Source organism: Prosopis cineraria, unplaced genomic scaffold (genome assembly GCF_029017545.1).
Source record: "Prosopis cineraria cultivar Desert tree isolate PC_DT_omini unplaced genomic scaffold, ASM2901754v1 PC4, whole genome shotgun sequence".
Lineage (NCBI taxonomy): Eukaryota > Viridiplantae > Streptophyta > Magnoliopsida > Fabales > Fabaceae > Prosopis > Prosopis cineraria.
Window position 1 is genome coordinate 7,893,637 of NW_026555335.1, and position 21,568 is coordinate 7,915,204.

General features: G+C 34.0%; 2 protein-coding genes across 3 annotated transcripts; both read right to left on the bottom strand.

The window, feature by feature from the left end:
* Positions 1 to 5,140: 5,140 nt before the first annotated feature.
* On the bottom strand, positions 5,141 to 13,067 carry LOC129308308 (DNA-directed RNA polymerases II, IV and V subunit 9B). Its single transcript, XM_054949384.1, has 4 exons — positions 12,910 to 13,067; positions 12,735 to 12,810; positions 6,434 to 6,592; positions 5,141 to 5,435 (listed from the first exon to the last, which is right to left on the bottom strand). Exons 1-4 carry the CDS (start codon positions 12,936 to 12,938, stop codon positions 5,355 to 5,357), a joined length of 345 nt encoding a protein of 114 aa, XP_054805359.1. The 5' UTR covers positions 12,939 to 13,067; the 3' UTR covers positions 5,141 to 5,354.
* A 2,722-nt stretch (positions 13,068 to 15,789) lies between these two features.
* On the bottom strand, positions 15,790 to 18,801 carry LOC129308307 (outer envelope pore protein 16-2, chloroplastic-like). Of its 2 annotated transcripts, XM_054949382.1 has the most exons (7): positions 18,599 to 18,801; positions 18,427 to 18,478; positions 18,226 to 18,303; positions 18,082 to 18,113; positions 17,930 to 17,963; positions 17,605 to 17,672; positions 15,790 to 17,497 (listed from the first exon to the last, which is right to left on the bottom strand). In XM_054949382.1, exons 1-7 carry the CDS (start codon positions 18,728 to 18,730, stop codon positions 17,354 to 17,356), a joined length of 540 nt encoding a protein of 179 aa, XP_054805357.1. In that variant the 5' UTR covers positions 18,731 to 18,801; the 3' UTR covers positions 15,790 to 17,353. The 2 variants fall into 2 exon arrangements, with proteins under 2 accessions (XP_054805357.1, XP_054805358.1); XM_054949383.1 differs by lacking the exons at positions 17,930 to 17,963; positions 18,082 to 18,113.
* Positions 18,802 to 21,568: the final 2,767 nt, after the last annotated feature.

The following is a 21,568-nucleotide window of genomic DNA, read 5'->3' on the forward strand; positions in this document are numbered from 1 at the left end:
TCTTTATATAGAGAGCTTGTCATCATGCCTTTATTTTTCATATTATTTAGTATAAATAAATACAAAATTTGCAAGTATGCAATAAGAGCGGCCTATTTTTACCAATTCAATGGTTTCTTATAATCTATCATCTCACTCTAGTAGTTTCTTTGTCTCTTGTATATATTCATTGAATTTGGATTGGATGACAATCAGTGGCTTGCATTCACTCATCACTAAATGATAAGTGGGGTTTTAATTATAGTTATTCGATTTCATCCTTATTTATAAATTATTAAGATATTTTGAAAAAAAATTAGAACATTCCTCACCAGAAAAGTACCCCTCATGTACATTATATTGTTGCCTCCAAAATTTTAATATTTGATACTTTATGAGTATATAATAAAATCTCTTATAGCCATTTGATTCAATTGAACTCATGCAAGACAATGAATTTATATCACATTCACATTCATATTTTTTCCCGGTTGACTGACGGATCGAGTCTTGGTCCTCAACGCAGTGAGAATTATTCATACTCAAAATCTAGATAGCTAATGTCTTGTTTTGGTTTTTGTTTAATTTGTAGTTAAAAATAAGGAAAAATGCATGTCTAGCAAGTCTCTCCTTAGAACTAAAATTGCATTGGAGAACCACATGACCGGAGTGCAAGCACATAGGTTTAGGGTGCAAGCAATAGCCATCAAATTCTAAGCCTATATGTTTGCACCCTCATCTTTGATCCTCTAATACAATTTTGACATTAAGGAAGGACTTACAAGCAAGTTTTCCTAAAACTAAAGGGACTATTTTTTAACTATTGAACTAATTAACCTAATTTCAAAGGCACCCTAATCTAAAATATTTTAACTATATATTCTTTCTAATTTTTCATATAGAATACTTTCAACTGTTTCAGACTTTGTAAAAAAAGTTAATTTTTTTATTTCATAAAAAATGAGATATATTTTTATTTTTACCTTTTACTTTAAATAATAATATAATTATATTAAATACCTTTCTGTTAATTAAGAAAGGATAAAATTAAAAAAAATATTTAATTGATATGAGGTATTCTACATTTTAAGCTCAAAATTACTTCTAGAAAATATTTTATAAATAGAACAGGAGGGAGTACTACATAATTTTTTTGTGAGGGAAGATACAGGGAGATATTAATTAATTTTAAAAAATATATTCATTCTTTTAGCTTTAACTCTATCTATCTAGATCTGTATTAACGGGAATAAAAACAAAGTTGGCACGGACGCTTTGTCATTACACCAGGTTGGCACTGGCGCATGGTTTACACTTGCTATATATATACGTACATGGAATGTTAATTTATGGCCTCCTCTTCTATAATTAGAACTTGTTCATGGAAGTTGATCGCAGATTAGAGCGTTTAGGATGGTACTTCGCAGAGATTTACTAGCCAAATTATTTAACCCAAAAATAAAAGGAAGTAAGCGGGTTTCCTTGATAAAATAAATTAAAGTTGGCTAAAATAATAAACAAATTCAAAGAACATTTTTAAGGAAAAACACTTCAATGCAAAGATCCTAGCCATGGCTTGTTTCAGATCTGACTCAGTCAATTTGATCCTTTAGTATTAGAAACATAATTTCTCTCCTATGTTTGGATGCATGTGGATTTGAATTTGAGCCAAATTTATTGCTTAGATAATTAAAAATGTGTGGATTTAGATTTGACCTAAATCCACATCTTACCCCAATCCCTTTATAATTTTAAATTATTTTTAAACCTCTATTATTTCAAATTTTCATGAAAGCCTCTCAATTCCTTGGCATTCGTTCATTGACCTTTGTTACCTTCTTGAATTCAACATCGCTGCCTTCCATTAACTTCTACCTAGATTGAATTGCCAGTGTCAAGTGGGACTAAACAACCAATTCAACAAGGATTGGACCACAAGCGACGACCTAGATTGAAATTTTTGTGCTGATAGGACTGGATCGTTGGCATCGATTGGGACTTGACAACTAACATTGAAAGGAACCAGATTGCTCGCATCAATCAAGATCGAACCGCAGGCACCAATTGAGATTGGGTGGCCGACTTTGACTACAATCGGACGGCTGGTACTGACTAAGATTAGGACCAAATCATTACAATTAATAGAGAGCGGACCACCAATGACCACTGAGATCTGATGGTCGGCACCGACCAAGAGCGAATCGCTAAAGTAGACGAGAACTGAATTGTTAATGCGACACAAGACTAGACTATTGGCATAGACCGGGATCAAATCGTTTGAGCTAATAGGGATTAGACCGCCAACACCAATCATGATTGAATGGCCAATTTTGATTGAGACCAGACGATTAACACCGACCAGGGTCAAACTGCTAAAGTAAATAAGGACCAGATCGCTAGCTTTAACTAGTACCAAACTACCAATGATGACTAGTACCAGATAGAAGACTTCAATTGGGACCTAACTGCTAGTGTTGATTGAGAATAGACAACCAATTTTGATTAGGACCAAGTTGCTAGTGTCAATCGAGTTTAGGAATTTCAAATTTCAATTCACTTTCAACCACCTTACTTTGCCACCTGATGCCAGTTTTTTATTGTCACCATCATCATTTGATGTTAATCCGATGCCATCATTTGGTGTCAGTTTGTTACCACCGTCCAGTACTTGTCCATCTCTTCCAATTGGTGTTTGTTTGCTATCACCATTACAGTTTGATACCGGTTTATGATCACTATCTTCAATTCATCTGCCTTCATCATCTGACGCCAAATGCCACTATTAATAGGGAATGGTCTAGTGTCGTCATCTAGGTCCAATCTGCAACCCTCGAATTGCTGTAATTGTCTCGTGCTAATCTATAAGCATTGTTTGGGATTAGACTGCCTATGTTAATTGGGATAAGACTGCTATTGTTGATTGAGACTGGACCAATAATGTCACCTGGGTTCGGGCAACCAGAGTCAACCGAGACCAAGCTGGCACCCTTAATCTAGATTGGACCGACTTTGACTACGATTGTACTACCAACATCATTCAAGTTGCCTTTAAATTCAAACATAGAATTTAAAATTTAAAATTTTATTTAAGATCCAAATAAAGTATTTTAATGTTATAATTTAAAATTTTTTATATCATCTAAACAAAGAACTTACTCCTTTTGTTAGACATTGTTTATCCTTTAAGATTTAATTATTGCCTTTTTTTAAAGTACCCCTATTAAATAAATTACTTTATATTTATTTTAGAATAAAGCATCTTATAAATATGAAAAGATAGGGTTAGTTTAAAGACAAGTAACTACTTTATTAAATGGTGAGATTAGGTTAAAAATGTCTTATATTTTCGAACAAAGAAAGTAGAATTTATGAATTTTAAATGTGATATTTTAAATATGAGATTTCAAATTCAAATTCCCAACTCAAATTCACCCATCCAATAGTATTTAAATTTTAAAAGGAACGAGATCTCCAAGCAATTATTGTTCATAGATTAATCCCAAACAAGCAAGGTTCTTCGTTAATTAGATTTTTTTTAAAGATGTCTTTTTGTGAATATTTTAAAATATCGTTTAGAAAAAGAAAAAAACTATTGGCATTTGTGAATACACCAAGTGGGCACACATACATATGCGTAAAAGTTGATGGAAAAGTCATCGCCTCCTCTTTAAATTGTGACTTGTTCTTGGAAATTGACAGTGCCTGCTTAGTGACGCATGGCATTTAATTTACTTTACTTGCATCATACATACTACATTAAAATGATTTCCTTACGCCATATTATTTATAACGAAGAAGTGGTATAATTTTTTTTTCAATTCGGGTTCTTAGGTATAATTTAATCTTTATTTTTTAAATCTAACTCTTTAATTATGAATATAAATTTTATAGTAAGTCTTATTATCTATAAATTGCAATTGTAATTGTAAATATTACTAAATTCTGTATAATGCAAGGTAACTATCTAATAAGTAATAATAGCGAGATAAGGCAAGACACTCCGCGTTCTCGTTGGGACCATTATTAGTGATCGACATCGTTATCGGAACAACACGACGATTCTTATGTCGTACGTAGCTACAATGCCTTCTATTGTACGCCTCTCTAGGAGCCCAATGATGTCGACGGCATCAATAGTGATTTATTGCTTTTGATTCTTCTAAATTGTATTGTCACACAGCCTTGTTTCATTCCATTATAATAACTTCTTAAATTAATCCGGTGCTTAATCAAGTTTCTCAGACTGATTAAACACATCTTGTAAGAGATACTCAAATATACAAGATCAGTATTCGGCAGTTCAGTATAAAGCATTTCAAATTTGATCAGTTACAGAATCTCGCATCCAAGAGTCGTATTGTGGACTTTAGCCTTGTATTCAAGCCATGAGACAGACACCATGCCTTAGCCACCTCTATAGTCCTGTTTAATTTCGCAATTGGTTTCATAGACGTGGAAGCCCAATAGCATGCTCGGTTCGTGGATTAGCTGACTAGATAGATGGTGGTGATGCCAAGGGCAACCAGGCTGTGGAATCTCAATCTCATTCCATTCCCAAAATACTGCATAGCAGTTCTGATCAAAAGCTTACTGTTTTAGCAGCAACACCAACATCAATTTCAATGGTGATGCCAATGGAGTCCTCAAGGTTCCCAGCTTCATTAAATGATCCTACTATTTGCTACCCTTGGTTCATCTATAAAGCAACTATGTTATAAATAAAGACCATGCACTACTCGTCAGACAAAAGCAATAGAAAATCTGTGTAACAAACTAATTTAATGATGTCCTCTATTAGCTGAACTGATCTTTCAGTTCTTTGTATCTTATTTAGTACTATTTTATATTTATTGTTTTAGCTTTCCTTCCTTCTCCTTCAGTTCTGAAACCTTGGGGTTTGAGAAAGAATAAAGAGAGAATAACAAGCAAGGACCCTATAAAAACAATAATGTCAAATTAAGATTTTTTTTTTAACACTAACGTTCCTAAATTTGGTACTCTTTCTCCTATATTTCAAAACTAAAATTCTTGATTTGACATTAATATTTTTATAAGGTACTTGTTATTCTCTCAAGAATAAAAGCATATGAGAGGAAAAGTTTTTGCCATACATCTTGTGCTGAATGTCACCTTCAATTCCATATATCGTTCATCTATCATCTATTGTAATCGAGTTAGCATTTAAGATAAAATCCACATATAGAAGGTTTTCCACATATGCTGACAAAGTAACACTTGGCTGAAAAATTTCCCCAGGGAGGTGCAGTTAAAAGCCCCCAATACTAGAGTATGAATGTCCTCACGTCAACCATGTTTTACATAATAACAAGAGTAGCATGTTAGATTTCCGACCTCGATTTGAGCGAGCAACATTTTTAATCTCTCCACCGGTGGCCACAGTTCGGGTTGCAGCAAACAAAAAACAGTGTCATACCTTCTTCCCCTCTGGCTGTTGCCTGCATAAATTCATAAACTTGTTAACACCCAACTCCTTTCAAATGTGTTTGAATATGCAAAATTATGTAAAATATTGCATTTCTCCTACTTCTGTTTAACTCGACAAGCTTGTAGGCATTGGTGCTAGTAGAAAATATGTTATGTAGCTTCATTATCGAAGAAAATCAGAATGGAAAAGCCGTCCCCCATCCAGTAAAGTCAAGGATGACACAGTTAATTTATGATCTTCCTTCAATTAATTACAAACAAACCAACTTTCTCAAAGCATGTTGCTTTCTAAATTATATGAATCACAATAAATTACATATAAACTGTTTTACCTGAATCATGTAAACAGACATCATAACGGCACCGCAACATTTTTTACATTGAAATATATGCTCTATATATTTCATGTCATTTAAGCATCAAATTCAACTACAACGAAAATTATGTAATATTATTATCTATTATATAAGATTTTTGATAATTCGTGTGCATGCACCTATTTTTAATCTATAAATGTACATTTAGTTATTATTGATTTGACTACTATCCAACTACTAATCAATTGTAAACAAGTGCTTTCATCAGTTCAATAACTGAACACTCACAGCACTATATCATCCCATGTTTGAATTTGGATATAATGACCTGCGTATCATTAAGTACAATGTTATTCAATTCTTACATGTTATTTTACTGCCAGAGAAATTTTAGCATATCCTGTATCTTAAGGCTAAGGTTTGAGTGACAGTTATTTCTCTCACTCTGTAACCCTGAGCAGTGCTGTGTGCTTCCACAACAAGAAAACACATATAAAACAGTTCTGCCTCCACTCCACAATCTAGTTTCCCAAATTTAGGATGTTAGAATTAACATTTAGTGCTAATAATAAGGGAGTTATCATTTTAATGTGGTTCCCACAAGTAGATTCGTGGTTGTCCACAAATCATTAGCATTCCCCTCCTATCCCATCTTAGTGCACAACTGCCCACAGGTAAAAGAGAGACTTAACCTGGAAAAAAACAGCTTCTCCATGGTTGCATTGAGTACAACGGACGGACTTTGTGCGAGGAAGAGTAGGATCTGCAGCTACATCCTGCAACACTTGAGTGCGCTCCCCAACAGAATGATGTATCTCATTTCTATAGACACAGTTATTATCCGCAGCCTCCTGAACAATGACGAGTAAATGATTAATGGGCATATGGCTGAACTTACTCATGATGAAACTGGATGGAGTTCCTCCATAACAAGCACAGAAAATTAATTTTTATAGCAAGGCATAGTGATGTAAAAAATACTTTATAATCAAAGAACAAAAATATGAAAACAGAAATGCTACAATCAAAACATATTCTAAACAAAATAAATATAAAGCAATAGATACTTACAAGGACTAAATCCCATTTTCTGGGTTTTATCTACAGCAAGGAGAGTTTGTTGAAAGACAAATTCTTAAGAAAAATCCCACCATTTGAACACAATCACCACTTATTTCTACTTTTAACAATTGCAAAGTATAAGTTCTAGAAGATTGACAAGACAATCAAGGGATCTTTCCAGTACTGGGTATCTAAGCTGCCCTAAGACTTAAAGACGTCCTTAACACAGATGACAAAACTAGCCAGGTAATTAAAGTTGAAACACGTGAGTGAGGTATGGTTCCTTTTATTGCCCAAGGTGAGATATCAGAGAAACTCATGCTTTAATCATTTGAAACAAAAGGATACTGAATAAAATAGCCAAGTTTAAAATAAACAAATAAAACTCTGCATTGGCTCATAATAAGAGCATTAGGAGGAAATGAGAAATAAAATGGAGATGGGTTACAACAGCGGTCCATCTCCAAAATTTACAACAACAACAACAACAACAACAAGCCTTTATCCCACTAGGTGGGGTCGGCTACATGGATTGCAAGACGCCATTGTGCTCTATCATTTATTAAGCTTTTAGAAATATTATTAATTAAGAGATCACGTTCAACAACTTCCAAGAGTGTTCTCTTAGGCCTTCCTCTACCTCTCTTAATCGGACTCAAAGTTATATGTTCCACTCTTCTCACTGGTGCCTCCCTTGGCCTTCTTTGTACATGCCCAAACCATCTCAACCGATTTTCTACCATTTTTTCCTCAATAGGTGCCACCCTCACTTTTTCACGTATGTGCTCATTTCGAATTTTATCTTTACGTGTATGTCCGCACATCCATCGTAACATTCTCATCTCTGCTACTCCAACTTTATGCTCTTGCTGTCCCGTTAGAGCCCAGCATTCACTACTATATAACATTGCCGGTCTGATAGCAGTACGATAAAACTTTCCTTTAAGTTTATTAGGCACCTTACGGTTACAAATAACTCCTTTAGCTTTTCTCCAATTAAACCACCCAGCTTGAATTCTATGTGAAATATCTCCACTGATTTCGCCATCATTTTGGATAATGGCTCCCAAATATCTAAACTTTTCCACTTGAGGTATAATTTGATCTCCCAATTTCACTTCCAAATTACTTTCGAATAGTCCTTTATCAAATTTACAATATAAATATTCCGTCTTACTTCTACTCAGACGAAAACCTTTCGACTCCAATGTCCTCCTCCATAACTCAAGTTTGCAATTAACCTCTTCTCTTGTCTCTGCTATAAGAACTATATCATCCGCGAAGAGCATACATTTCGGGATTTCCTCTTGAATATGTTCCGTCAAAACATTTAAAATCAAGTTGAACAAATAAGGACTCAGAGATGATCCCTGATGTAGCCCAATCTTTATAGGAAAATCCTTTGTTTGACCACTAGGCGTTCTTATACTAGTTTTTACCCCCTCATACATATCTTGTATGGCTTTAATATAAGCAATCCGTACTCCCTTTTTTTCCAACGCTTTCCAAAGCACTTCTCTTGGTATACGGTCATAAGCTTTTTCCAAATCAATAAAAACCATGTGTAGATCTTTATTTTACAACGATACTTTTCCATTAATCCCCTTAGTAGATAAATCGCCTCTGTAGTTGATCTACCTGGCATAAAACCAAATTGATTCTCAGAAATACTTGTCTCCAATCTCAACCTGTGCTCAATTACTTTCTCCCACAATTTCATTGTGTGGCTCATGAGTTTAATCCCTCTATAGTTAGTACAATTCTGAATATCTCCTTTATTTTTATAAATAGGAATTAATGTACTTCTCCTCCACTCATCAGGCATTTTCTTGGACCGTAAAATCACATTAAATAACTTAGTTAACCATCTCACCCCTTCTTCACCTAAACATTTCCACGCTTCGATAGATATACAATCAGGTCCGTTAGCTCTACCATTTGCCATTTTCTTAAGAGCTTCCTTTACCTCCTTATCACGTATTTTTCGATAGAATGACAAATTTTGTTCTCCTTCACCAGTTACTAAATCCTCCAAGTTACTAGATGAATCCTCTCCATCATTGAAAAGTTTAGAAAAATAAGTTTCCCATCTATTTTTAATTTCATCATCTGTAACTAAAATTCTTCCCTCTTCATCCTTAATACACCTTACCTGTTCTAGATCTCTTGATTTTCTTTCCCTACTCTTGGCAATCTTATAAATATTTTGCTCTCCTTCCTTCGTCTCAAGGTTCTTATAAAATTCTTCAAAAGCTTTAGAACGAGCTTCACCCACAGCTCTCTTAGTTTCCTTCTTAGCCATACGGTACCTCTCCCAATTTTCCTCATTGTTACACAAATGTATGGCTTTAAAACAATTCTTCTTATACTTGATTTTGTCCTGTACACTATTATTCCACCACCAAGACTCTTTATCTCTCGGACCAGGACCTTTCGATTCTCCCAAAACTACTTTTGCAACCTCCCGTATCTTTTTAGCCATATCCTCCCATATGATGTTAGCACTTCCCTGAGAATCCCAAATTCCTTTATCCAAAAGATTTCGCTTGAAAATATCTTGCTTCTCACCTTTTAATTGCCACCACCTAATCCTTGGTGTTACTACTTGTCGACGTTTTTGGATTTTACTCATAATACACACATCAAGGACTAGGACCCTATGTTGTGTCGTTACAGCATCTCCAGGGATCACCTTACAATTTTTACAAAGTTTTCTATCTGTATTCCTAACCAAAAGAAAATCAATCTGCGACCTTGAGGCTCCACTTTTGTAGGTGATGAGATGCTCATCTCTCTTCTTGAAACAAGTGTTGGCAATCTTAAAATCATACGCCAATGAGAAATCAAGAAGAGTTTGCCCTTCATTGTTTAGCTCTCCAAAACCAAAACCACCATGCACCCTCGCATACTGACCAGCTTCCCTCCCGACATGCCCATTAAAGTCTCCTCCAATAAAAATCTTTTCACTCTGTGGTATGTGTCGAATCAACCCCTCCAGATCCTCCCAAAATAATTCCTTAAGACTGGCTTCTATCCCGACTTGCGGCGCATAAGCGCTAACAATATTAACAGTCTCACGTCCAATTATCATTTTTAAAGAAATAATTCTGTCTCCAATTCTGCTAACTTCTACAACGTTCTTCTTCCACTCCTTATCTATAATGATGCCTACTCCATTGCGTGCACTTACTTTTCCTGTATACCAAAGTTTGAAACCTTGAATATCCTTAGCTTCTTCTCCACGCCATTTTGTTTCTTGCAAGCAAAGGATATTGATTTTCCTTTGAATCATAACCCCTACAACCTCTACAGATTTACAATTTAATGTCCCAACATTCCAAGTACCAAATCTAATTTTGCTCTTATGGACTAACTTCTTTAGCCGCGTGCGTCCAGAATGACGCGGTAGCCCTTGCTCATTTAACACTACATCCGGGCGCCGATGCAGCGGCTCTAACTCACTTATCTCCAAAATTTACATACAAGGAAAAAAGAAAGAGATGTGGATAATTAAGAATGAAACAATGGAGGTGACATGAAAATTGATGAGTAAGGAAAGACAGGAATCAAGAACTTCAGGTTCTTTAGCTTCATTTTAGGAAATCAATCAGCCGGCAACATCAATAATTTGATGTCTTTTTGGATAGACTTTTTTATTTTGCATGTCATTCTGCTGATAGCTGCAGTCATTTTTTTAGGGGGAGGGTGGTACTATACTGGAGCCAACGGTAGGTGCTTCATGCTTCACAGGAGCCTGCAAATAGGCATTAAAAGTGAGCATCTTCCTGCAGACATCAAATGATGCTTCTGCTACAAACCGCTGTGCCTTAAATCCTAGGCATCTGTCTTGCTACCTTGGACTCATTGGCTCCAATATTTTAGGCATACAGACAGTGTAGAAGCAGAGCAGACATACATGCTAACTAACCACAGTAAGTATCATATGCCTGGAAGGCTGAGCTTTTTCAATCATTAGGCAACCTATAATATTACAAAGTAAGGACAATCTATAAATCTCAAAACCATCTACAATCATAAGGTGGGTTCATCCCTTGAATCGAAAAGCATCAAAATAATAAAATCCCAAATACTAGGAAAACATGTTTGAAGAATTTGAAAAACTCCAAATAGTACGTATCCTACATTATTATAAGAAAGTTTCTTCCAACCTGAATAGATGTCACTCGCATAATCAAATGAACATGATGCTAATGAAAGTATTCTAATTTGTCAACGGCAGTTAGGTTAAATCGTATGGAACTTAGTACAATTTAAGCAAAATCTTGAATTCAATCTTTGTGAATGGCAAGAAACACATTGGAAGAGCTCCCCTAATTGGGACCTAGCCCAACACGATTTTGGATTGAACGGTAGTATTAGATTTCATATGATTTATCACCCAAAAAATATCTAATTTTGGTGCATTTTACAAACATTAGGAGGAAGATTAAAAAGCAACCATGACCTTCTTCAAAACCCAAAAAAATTGGAAAGGGTGAAATTATATCTCACAAAATTAAAATAATGGTAGGAGATTTTAATAGCTGAAACAATTCGCATAAACAAAAATAATTGACATTTCAAAAGGGCATAATTGGTCAATTTGCATTTGATTTTAGGTAGAAATATGGAAATGGACTGTTTCTAAGCATGGAATGTGAGTTGTGGAGTGAAAATATAAAAACAACAGTTCCATAGAAATCCAATGCTATTCACATATTGAATCAGCCATGAAAAAATAGGGTAAATGTGCAAATTTGACCATATATTATTTTTTTTAGAAGCATCCTAAACTATCAAGTGATACAAAATAAATTATCAATTTTAAAAAATGGAGCATCTAGAAACCTGCCATTAATTTCACCTAAGGAATATTATGTGAGGCCCACAACAACACGTGACACTCCACGTTAGCATGTGTAAAAATGCAAATTCAGTCATGAACTATTTTTCAATGAGCATTAAGTAGCCCCTACTATGAAAAACAAACTATCAAACACCTTTCCATCAATTTTGATTAAACACGGTTTATTTTCAGACTTATGAGATTCACAACGCATCAATCTCTTTTATTTTCTTGTTTTTGTTCTCAGTCTTAGCTCGAGAAGAAGAGGTTCAAAAAGTTCTTAACAAGTTTCTACTTCATTAGCATTGTCTTCGTAAATGTCTTCAGATAAAAACTTTTTAAACATTTTCTTATCAAGATGACATTGAGAACAAAAGCAAGAAGATTAGAGAGATTGACGCGTTGTGAGCCTCATAAGTATGAAAATAAATGATGTTTGATCAAAATTAAGAGAAAGGTATTGAATAGTTCATTTTTTATAGTAGAAGCTACCCACTGCTCTTCCGAAAATAGTTTGTAGCTAAATGTAAACCTTTACATTTGCTGACGTGAAGTGCTAGTGAAGTGTCATGTATCATTGTGGGCCCCACATAATATCCATTAAGTGAAGTTAATGGCATGTTACTAGATGTTTCATTTTTTAAAATTGATTTATTTCACACCACCTGATAGTTTAGATTACCAAACATTCTTGAAAAAATAGTACATGGCCAAATTTGTACTTATATCCTAAAAAAAATGCATCAGTTTCAGAATCTTCCATGGTTATAAAATAGAGTTGAATAGTCTCGTAATTGTTGACATCAAACCCGGCGCAGAAAAATGCAGCTATTCTGAAATGCAATATTTCATATATCAGACAACTGAACAAATCCCAATGCAACAAAGCTTTGGCATTCTAGCAAAATTTAATGGGCAGAATTGTCAATCAAAATTTATAATTAAGCACCTCCGAAGCAAAAATACATCGAATGTCTACTCAACGAGTCTGCCACAAGCCTAACACTTTGCAACAACGCAAAAACAAGAAGGAAGATTAAAGAGGGGAAGGACAAAAATTAAGCGAAGGTAAGTTAAAGAAGAACCTGGTGGTCACAGTTACGGCAAGCATAGAGAAGAATCTTCTGCTCCTTGTCCTCTTTAGGATAAAGAATGTTGTTGCTGAAATCAAAAGGTGAAGAAAAAAGTGTGAAAATTGAAGCCTAAGTTCAGTGCAATAAAAGCGTCGTAATGAGGAAGGTAAGGAAAACAGGTAGCAACCATTCGCGGCAAAACTTCATAGTACTCATCTTGGAAGGACGATGAAGAACGAGATGCAGGAGGCGAGACTGAAACCCCGCCGGGGGGGGGGGGGGGGGGAACAAAACCTGAAACTTCCGGAAAACAGAAGGCTCAGGGTTTTTCGGTTCTCGCGGGTATGGGTCGCCTTGGTGTGTTTTGGCGGGCACTTATGCCAAAATCTCCCCTCTTTATTATTTATTTATTTATTTTTTATGCCGAGAGCATTCTAGAATTTAAAAATTTATAATTATTAACGGTATATAACTAAATTTTCAGAGTCTATTTAAAAAAAGAAAGCTCAATGGCTTTTAAAATAAATAAAAATTTAAGAAAGAATGATAATTAGATCCAAAATGTTAAATTAATGATAATTATGTTTTTAATAATTTTTTTAAATTGAAAATATCAATTCTGATTATAATAAATTTAAGAGTTAGGTCCAAAATGTTAAATTAATAATAATTAAGTCTTCAATAAATTTTTTTAAAAAATAAATTAAAAATACCAATTCAGATTATAATAAATTTAAGAGTTTTAATTATAATTAAATATTTAATTATCAAATATTACTTTTAAATTTAAGAAAATTTTTTATTTATAACTATTTAAATTAATGTTTATAATTTATTTTATAAAAAATTATTAGAAATTTAATTATTATTATTAATTTATTCCTTTAAAATTTAGCTGTCATTCTCCCAAAATTTATTTTAAAAAATTCAAAGAGGTGGTGTTGATGTATGATAATCCCAACTTCACTGTAAAAACTAAAAGTCTCTTTCTCTCTAATAATCCCAACCTCACCGTAAAAACTCTCATTTTGACGAGAAATTTCAAAGCCGGTCGAGAAGCACATGGAAAGGGATTATTATTGTTTCTGTTGTTCATGACTATTTTTGTTAAAAAAAAGATCTTGATTATATATATTTTTTAAATAATACATGATAATATATTCTAATAAGGAACCCAAAAAAAAAAATCTAGCTCACATGTAGAGTTTGAATCTTTTCATTATCTACCACTTTCCTATTAAGAAGTAAGGGTTGATCAAAAAATATAAAAGCTATATATAAAGCATGCCTAGTAAGATTATGGACACAAAAATTAATTTCTCTATATATAACGTTTTAAAAAAAAAAATTAAAGCTGTGCAGACAATTTCTTGCACACTCGATAATTTATTTGAATAGATATTGATTGCATCAGTTGTGATCAAGTTGATAACCTCAGTGCAATTTGTGAAAATATTTATTCTTTGAAGCTTGAATAGATTATAACAAAGATCAAAACTTGTACCACCCCAATAATTTTAGTGATGGTAAGAGGAAATTGACCAACATTGAAGTTAAACCCCACAACGCACTGAGCTTGACTATCCTTGTCTACACTTAGAAGAATCATTCTTATAATTGCTCTCTTTTTCTTAAATTATAAAATAATTTGAGATAAGATTATGCATATCAGTAAAGCTCAATAATAACATTTTACAAACTTACTTTTTTAAAATAAAAATATAAACTTTTAAAAATAACCTTCATTAATATAACTTTAAATTTACAATCATTTCAAATCTTTTTTCAATTGAAGGATAATATTAAAAAAATATTATTAATAAAACTTTATTTTTATCAAATTGTCTTATATTTTGAAATAATAAAATTCCTCTAGCATTGTCTTATAATTTGAAGCAAATGGAATATAAAATAGTAAAGGGTTGGAACACATTTCTTTTTCTTCCTCAATGCGTTGCTTAATCACCACGTATAACGGTTAAATCATAATAGACTTAGCTTGATGTTTACAAAAGATGCATAGGATTAAGAGCAAGAGTTCTCTTGTTCTCTAGAAAAATTTTACTCCTAGATTTCAAAGAGTATGTATGATCTTAGAGATCTCCTTAAAATCAACTTGATTCTAAAGAGATCTCTTAAGAGGATTAAGGTTGTTTCCTTGATTTGATACGCCCTCCAAAAACTACCATAACCAGTAATTAGAAATTCAAATTCCAAATCAAAATAAAAGGTAACCAAGCTTGTCAAAAATAATTAATCAAGTTGAATTTATTGGGGCCGAGTCTATTTTTCTCAACCATTAAGGGTGGATTCTATATATCCCAACGCTGATTGATTGGTTCACTATACACTTAAATGTTGATGTGAAATAAATTCATTGAGCTAGAAGTAGAATAATCCTCACAGGTAGGTTTTGTTATAGTGTTTGACTAGCGAAAGTAAAGTTGAAGTTAGCATGATGGAGAGCATGCTTGAAGGGCAAGAATAAAATGAGTATTTAGTTGTCCTTGCGAGTAGCATTAACAGAAACCAGCTCTGAAGAATCACAAGCTGTATTTCTATCCCGATTTTGCAAGAGGTTGAATCTGTGGAAGGAAAATGAGCTTGAAATTGAATGCTGCTTATTTCCCCTGTTCACAAAAGCTGGTTTATTCTGCTAAATCGATAAGAAACTGTCCATCAGAGTAACTTGGTTGTGTTGGTAGTGTGTGTGGTTTCATGTTGAAAGCCATTAAAACCATATAATCTCAGTAGAAGCAGCTAATTACATCATCCAAAAGCCAAGGATATAGAATAGAATGATACAGGATAATAATTTCAAGTATCATATTCTGATATGCAACCAAGGATCAGAACCAGTTTATTGAATCAAAACCAGATCAAGCATACCACTAGAAAGTCATCAACTGAGCGTGATTGAGTTAAATGCCAGATGCAATGGGTTGAATTTGTTAATGAGCTTGAGTGCTGCTTATTTCCTCTCAACAACGTCCACTAGCTTCAACTGTCTCATTCAATGACCTAATGGAGTTTAGTCTAACATATATAATAGATAGCTCCAGTATAATAACCCCAACTCCAAGTGTCTTATTTCAAGCATCGCAGTCTGATATCAGACCAAGGATCATAACGTTATTGAATCAAAACCAGATCAGGTAAATCATAACAGAAGGACGAGTAAAGAGGGTGTTAGACTCAAACGCTAGTGCACAAAATATGCAGGCATATAACCTAACAATTACACACAGTGATTGAATTATTATGACCCAGAATAACACTTCCATTAAGAACACCTTGAGTGAGTCCCACTAGATTGGTGACGCCATTGATGTTTTGCTTTCCGCTGTTGCCAAACAGGCCTATCGCTGCCGACGTGGGAACCGGAGTTGCTGGATTAGTATGGTGGTGCTGGTGGGAAGTTGTTGCTGGTAGTGGTAGTGAAACTTCTGAGATGCTCTTTGCTTTATTGAATTTCGATGTGGTGGGGCTCTTGAACTTGGATTTGTTATCGAAGAGATTGAAATCCTCGTCGTCGTCGTTGGTCCCAAATAGATCGTCATCGTCCTCCTCCTCCTCCTCCATAAAAGCAACTTGTCTGGTCTTACCCTGCCAACTCATATAGACTTATTGGATTCGGAACCTGTTACTGTCTAGTCTAGGACATACTTGAAGGAGCAAGGTCGTTTCCTTATAATAAGTTATACATGTATCTACATGCTAGCGTGAATTCAAAGCTAGTGATAAACAATTAGTTGAGTATTGCTCACGGATTCGGTTACAAGATAAGATCATCCCAGGCTAGAGTTTTTATTCGTTTATATCAATATTATACCGATATAGGATAGATAAAGCACAAATAATGCTATGTGATTTTTTAAGTTTTGTTTATTTATTTATTTATTTTTGGCGAAATTAGAGACCTCTCCTTTATTTTCTTTTCAATCAGTTAATAGAGTCATGTCCATGAGCAACATCAATCATCATCGGCACCGAAAGACTATAAGCACCGATCAAATAACAGCTATAATTAATGCTTTCTTAGATACAATCATCAAATAGTGGGTTCGGTGAATATCCTAAGCACGCTCACTCAACACGATAATAGTTTGATTCAATTGAATAGTTGTTAATGATTCTATTACATACTACTAAAAAAAATATCAAATTTCAAATTTTAAGAGGATATACTACAAGTAAAGAGTGTTCTAATAGCATAGTTTTAAATTTTTAAAAAGAAATATAAATTAATAATTTTCAAGTATCATTTTATCTGCTGTAATTGAGACAAACACTCATTGAATGAGTAATGAGTATATTTAGAACACTTACTGAATTCAAGTCTATAAATAGGAAATGATTAAAAGGCAAAAACTAATAAGTGATCACTTGTGTCCTCCCTTCGAGTTTGAACTTGGGAAATTATATAAAAGAAAAAACATTCGATAACACGAGAAAGCCTTTGATCAGAAAGTCATTAATGGTGGTGACAAAGTTCAAAAGGAAACCATTACAACTACAACTACATCTAAAACATGAACAACATATATCTAAGAGAGGGATTTTTTTTTTTTTTTTTTGGCGTGTGCTTGAGGTATGGAAAAAAGAAAACTAACATAAAAGCCAGTCTCAGCTCAGAAGATCCAAGAGAGGAGATTGGCGGCGGCGGAGACGGCGGCTCCAGTTATTGCACTTTGCACAATCTTCTCGTGAGATGAGTTTTCTGATGTAAGCGCAAGTGTGGCCCCTGTGAGTGCTCCTACTACTGCACTGTTTTTCTGCACAAAACACCATTAATCATGACATCATGTTTCATTATTTTAAGGAATGCTAAGATCATGCTTTATAAACTTGAGGAGGCAAATCGCTGTTTGAGAAGATTTACCCAATCATGAACTCCACGAGCCTCCTTTAGGCCATAGGTGAGTCCTGAATATAATCCGGCAGCCAACCCTGCATTAAGACTTCATATCTTATAAGGTTACAAATTTCTCAACATGTCGAAATTAATGACTGGATTTTTTACTAAAATAACATTGCCATTGTCATACAAGTTTGGTTAAACAGATTGAAATAGCTCAGCTTAATTTGCCTTGTAAACTTGATAACTAGATAATACATTCTATTGATTAAACAGAATCAAGGGAATTCACGTTCTTGTACATGCAAAAGCAGAGGAGATAGACGTTAAGGGTATGTATCATGATTACCCCATTGAAAGGACTCCTTTCCGCTATTCTTGACCTGAGCAGGCCAAAAAAAAAGGGGGGGAAAAAGGAATTAAGACTATGAGACATAAAAGGTTCGAAATAAAAGTACAGGGAACAAATAAGTATACAAGCTTAGGTTGCTTATAACTCACCATGGCCTCGAGAGATTTACCGTTAGTCTCTCCTGGACGAAATCATAGAGCAAAAGCAACAACAACAATACGGCCTTAATTTGTGCAAAGTAAACATGAAGGAGAGTTAGAAATGCGAAAATTAGATGGCGGAATAAGTTGTACCTCCAAGACCGGGAAAACGAGCTTTTCTGGCATCTGAAACATCAGGCACGATGCCGCTAGCATTATCAATGCCCGCACCTAGGAATCAATTTTATGTATAACATAAAATGGATGGCGATTTCAGGAGAAGCAAGCATGAAGTTGAACAGAAAAGCAGAGATGGATGGATGGAAAAGACGAAGAGGGGGAGAAGCATTGCACCTTCAACAGCCGTGAAATAAGCCTCACGGGCCACGGCTTGGACAGCTCCTATCTGCAATATTCATTTTATGGAAATAAGGAAAGCATAAAAAAAGAATAGTGAAATAGAGCGCTATCATAATGAGGCATGTACTTCAAAAGTGGCGATGATTAAGAAAGAAAATGAAAGTACCGCAGCAGCTTTGAGGAAGCTGTTGGAGACGCGATTGAGGAGAGGGTGACCGAAGTCGAAGAGAGGAACTTCGTTGTCAAAGCTACGAAGCTCCTGCATCAGAGATCGGGAATCCAAGTTGCTGCTGCTCATTTTCCTCGCCGATATGATGCTTAATCAAAACACCTCTATTCTCTTGTTCTATTGTGTTCTCAAGCATGCAATAATGCGCCACGCTCAAACTTCCTGATATGCGCGATGATGATGTTGCTTCGACTGGCTTCCACAACACGTTACACGTGTTATTTCCACTCACGCGTGCCTCTTTCTGTTTTTGCCAACACGTTACACGTGTCTCCCTTCTCTGCTTGCATTTTACTGATCTGAACCTTACCCGTCCTTTTTTTCTTATTACCCGTCTTGTCATGTGATTTTTTTATCATAATTTTAAAATTTTATCCATGTGAAATTTTACATTTTATACAACAATTTAATCTTGGAGTTTTTCGATAATCATGACATACCCTCTATACTCTATAGAATTAAAATTAAAGCGCATTTACAAATATTCTACCAACCACTTTTATTTGTATTTAGATTATAAATTTAAGTAATTACTGATTTTTTTTATTATTATGGTATGCATAATACTGGCTTATTGAGCTCATTCACCTTTTATGCTAATGTTTTTGAAAAAAATTGTCAAAAAGGACTTCACCAAATTTTATTTTGTAAAGAAAGACTCAGGAGAGATTTAATATTGAGGCTCTTTGCTAATATTAATTCATTAGATCAAATGACCATATTGTCCCTAAGAAAATATTACTCCTCCAAAAATTCTCTCCTCCAGTGAAAGCTTCTCCAGCCCTTGGTAAGTGTTTGCCTCGACAAGGTCTCCCCAACAACCACTGAGGAGAGTGAGCCAGTGTCTTTGAGTGTTGTTATGGTGTGTAAATTGTGCCACTGTTGCCACTATTATGTTTTCAATGTTGTTAATAAAAGGTGAGGAAACTATTAAATAGCAAATGAGCAGCCAAGTGATCGAACTCCATCGCGATCACTAACCTTGCAATTGCAAATTTATCAAAAAGAAAGACACTTACAATCAAAGTCCATCACTGCCCATACCACATTTCTTCAAGGTTTCTTCCACAATCTTCTTATGTTACCCACAACTTTTCAAGTCCCAGGATCCGTGGCTTTTGTTTGAGTTTGTAGTTGAAAGTATGGTTCCTAGGAAGTTCGTTGAATGATCACAAACATTTTGGTAATCAGTTTTCATTTTATGATTATATTGATTTTTATCAAGTACATGACTTAATTAAGTTGAATCTGGGTTTGATGTGGTATTTGAATGCATACTTTTTGTTTATTTAGTTAAATTAAGTAAAAAAATTTAGTCCATGAAAGAAAGTTGCAATGGATGATTCAACTTGTGATTTCACTTCTAGTTGATTAAAAGATAATGGTCTTTGTGTTTTGCTTGGGAGCTTGTATATATCCAAAGTTATTTTATAGTTTAAGTGAAAGACTTTCTATAAATAAGGACTTTTGATACAACTATGTCAGGTGCTTTCTTGGTCCTTATAGATAGGAAATTTGCTTGGTTACTTTAAAAGCTTCTTGTTCAAGTAGGAAATTTGCTTGGTTATTTTAAAAGGATTTTTCATCTCAGAGCATATGTTGTTACTAAACAACCATTAATTGAGAATTGTTTTTAAGAATATGTTTGACATTTATTTTTCTTATCCTATATTTTGATCTAGAAGAAACCTCAAGTTATATTATTATTTGTTGCAAAGGATGCCTAGGACTGAGGTTGTGTCATGTAAACTATTTGCTCATGCAAGTCTATAGACATATTAATGTAGAATTCTAGTATACTGTTTCCACCTTCATTAGGTCCTAGTTGATCATGTCTATGACACACACATATAGTATATGGCCTATTTTTTACACTTACCCCATCTCCAAGGATATGATAGAGGATGAGATTAATGGATTTAGCTAGAACTTATCTCAGCAATGATTCTATATTTTATTAAATTTTTACTTTATCTAGTATAAAGAAGATAAATCAATCTATGAATTACATTTGATGAAACTTGTTGTTGTTCAGACTTTAATTTTTTCCTTTTGTTTATAGTTTTCAACTCTCTTCTATTGTTTTTAGTTTTTCACAGGTTCAAATGTAAGAGATAAATTTCTACGAGTAAAAAGAAAAGTTTAAATTGTTGTATAGGGATAGACCTTGAGCAACCATCTAGAGAATGTCAAGAGGAAGGCAATAGGAATCTTGTGATTGTTGAGGCAGTTGATGGAGTAGATGTTGAATCTTGCTCACCACTACATTTTTATTGACAATTATAATTGGAATGGGGAAGCAAGCTCACCTCCTTACTTTTACTATGAGAATGTTACACGTGTTTATAAAGGTGTTTGGCAAACATATCTAGGTTCTTGTATTATTTTGTTTGTAATATATATAGCTTATATTGTCAAGAGATTAAAAACACGTTATTGTTTAATAATAAAATTGTTGATATTCAATTATTGTTCTTTATGTTGTAAGTGGGGTGATTAAACTTTACATATAACAATAAAACCATTAAGAATATCTTTGGTGTTTCATGAAAAAGAATCAAATTTTCAGGATAACCATTAATGTTTTTAGCATATCCATAAGTGTTTTCATGAAAATGAATAAATTTTTCGTAATAACCATATGCATTTTCAAAGTATCATTTAGTGTTTTCATGAAAAATGAGTAAGTCATATGTTAATACATATATATTCAAATGTCCTTTAAATGTATCATAAAAACATGTGTTACACAAGATCTGAAGCACGTTTTTCAAGATATCACAAATGAATATCATGAAAATGAATATCTATTTCCATTTCATTATCTTTAAGATTCCATTTTATTCAAATATCCCTTATCGATATTTGAAAAATGAGTTTAGGACCCTTATTTTTTAGGATATCTCC

Excerpts from the sequence above, each read along its gene's own strand:
- LOC129308307 (XM_054949382.1), bottom strand. The coding sequence starts at position 18,730 with ATGAGCAGCAGCAACTTGGATTCCCGATCTCTGATGCAGGAGCTTCGT. Across the intron at positions 18,304-18,426 it reads TTATTTCACGGCTGTTGAAG|GTGCGGGCATTGATAATGCT; the intron begins GTGCAATGCTTC and ends ATTGATTCCTAG. Across the intron at positions 18,114-18,225 it reads TCGTTTTCCCGGTCTTGGAG|GAGAGACTAACGGTAAATCT; the intron begins GTACAACTTATT and ends GATTTCGTCCAG.
- LOC129308308 (XM_054949384.1), bottom strand. The coding sequence starts at position 12,938 with ATGAGTACTATGAAGTTTTGCCGCGAATG. Across the intron at positions 6,593-12,734 it reads GCCGTAACTGTGACCACCAG|GAGGCTGCGGATAATAACTG; the intron begins GTTCTTCTTTAA and ends GTCATTGTTCAG. Across the intron at positions 5,436-6,433 it reads GAGAAGCTGTTTTTTTCCAG|GCAACAGCCAGAGGGGAAGA; the intron begins GTTAAGTCTCTC and ends GAATTTATGCAG.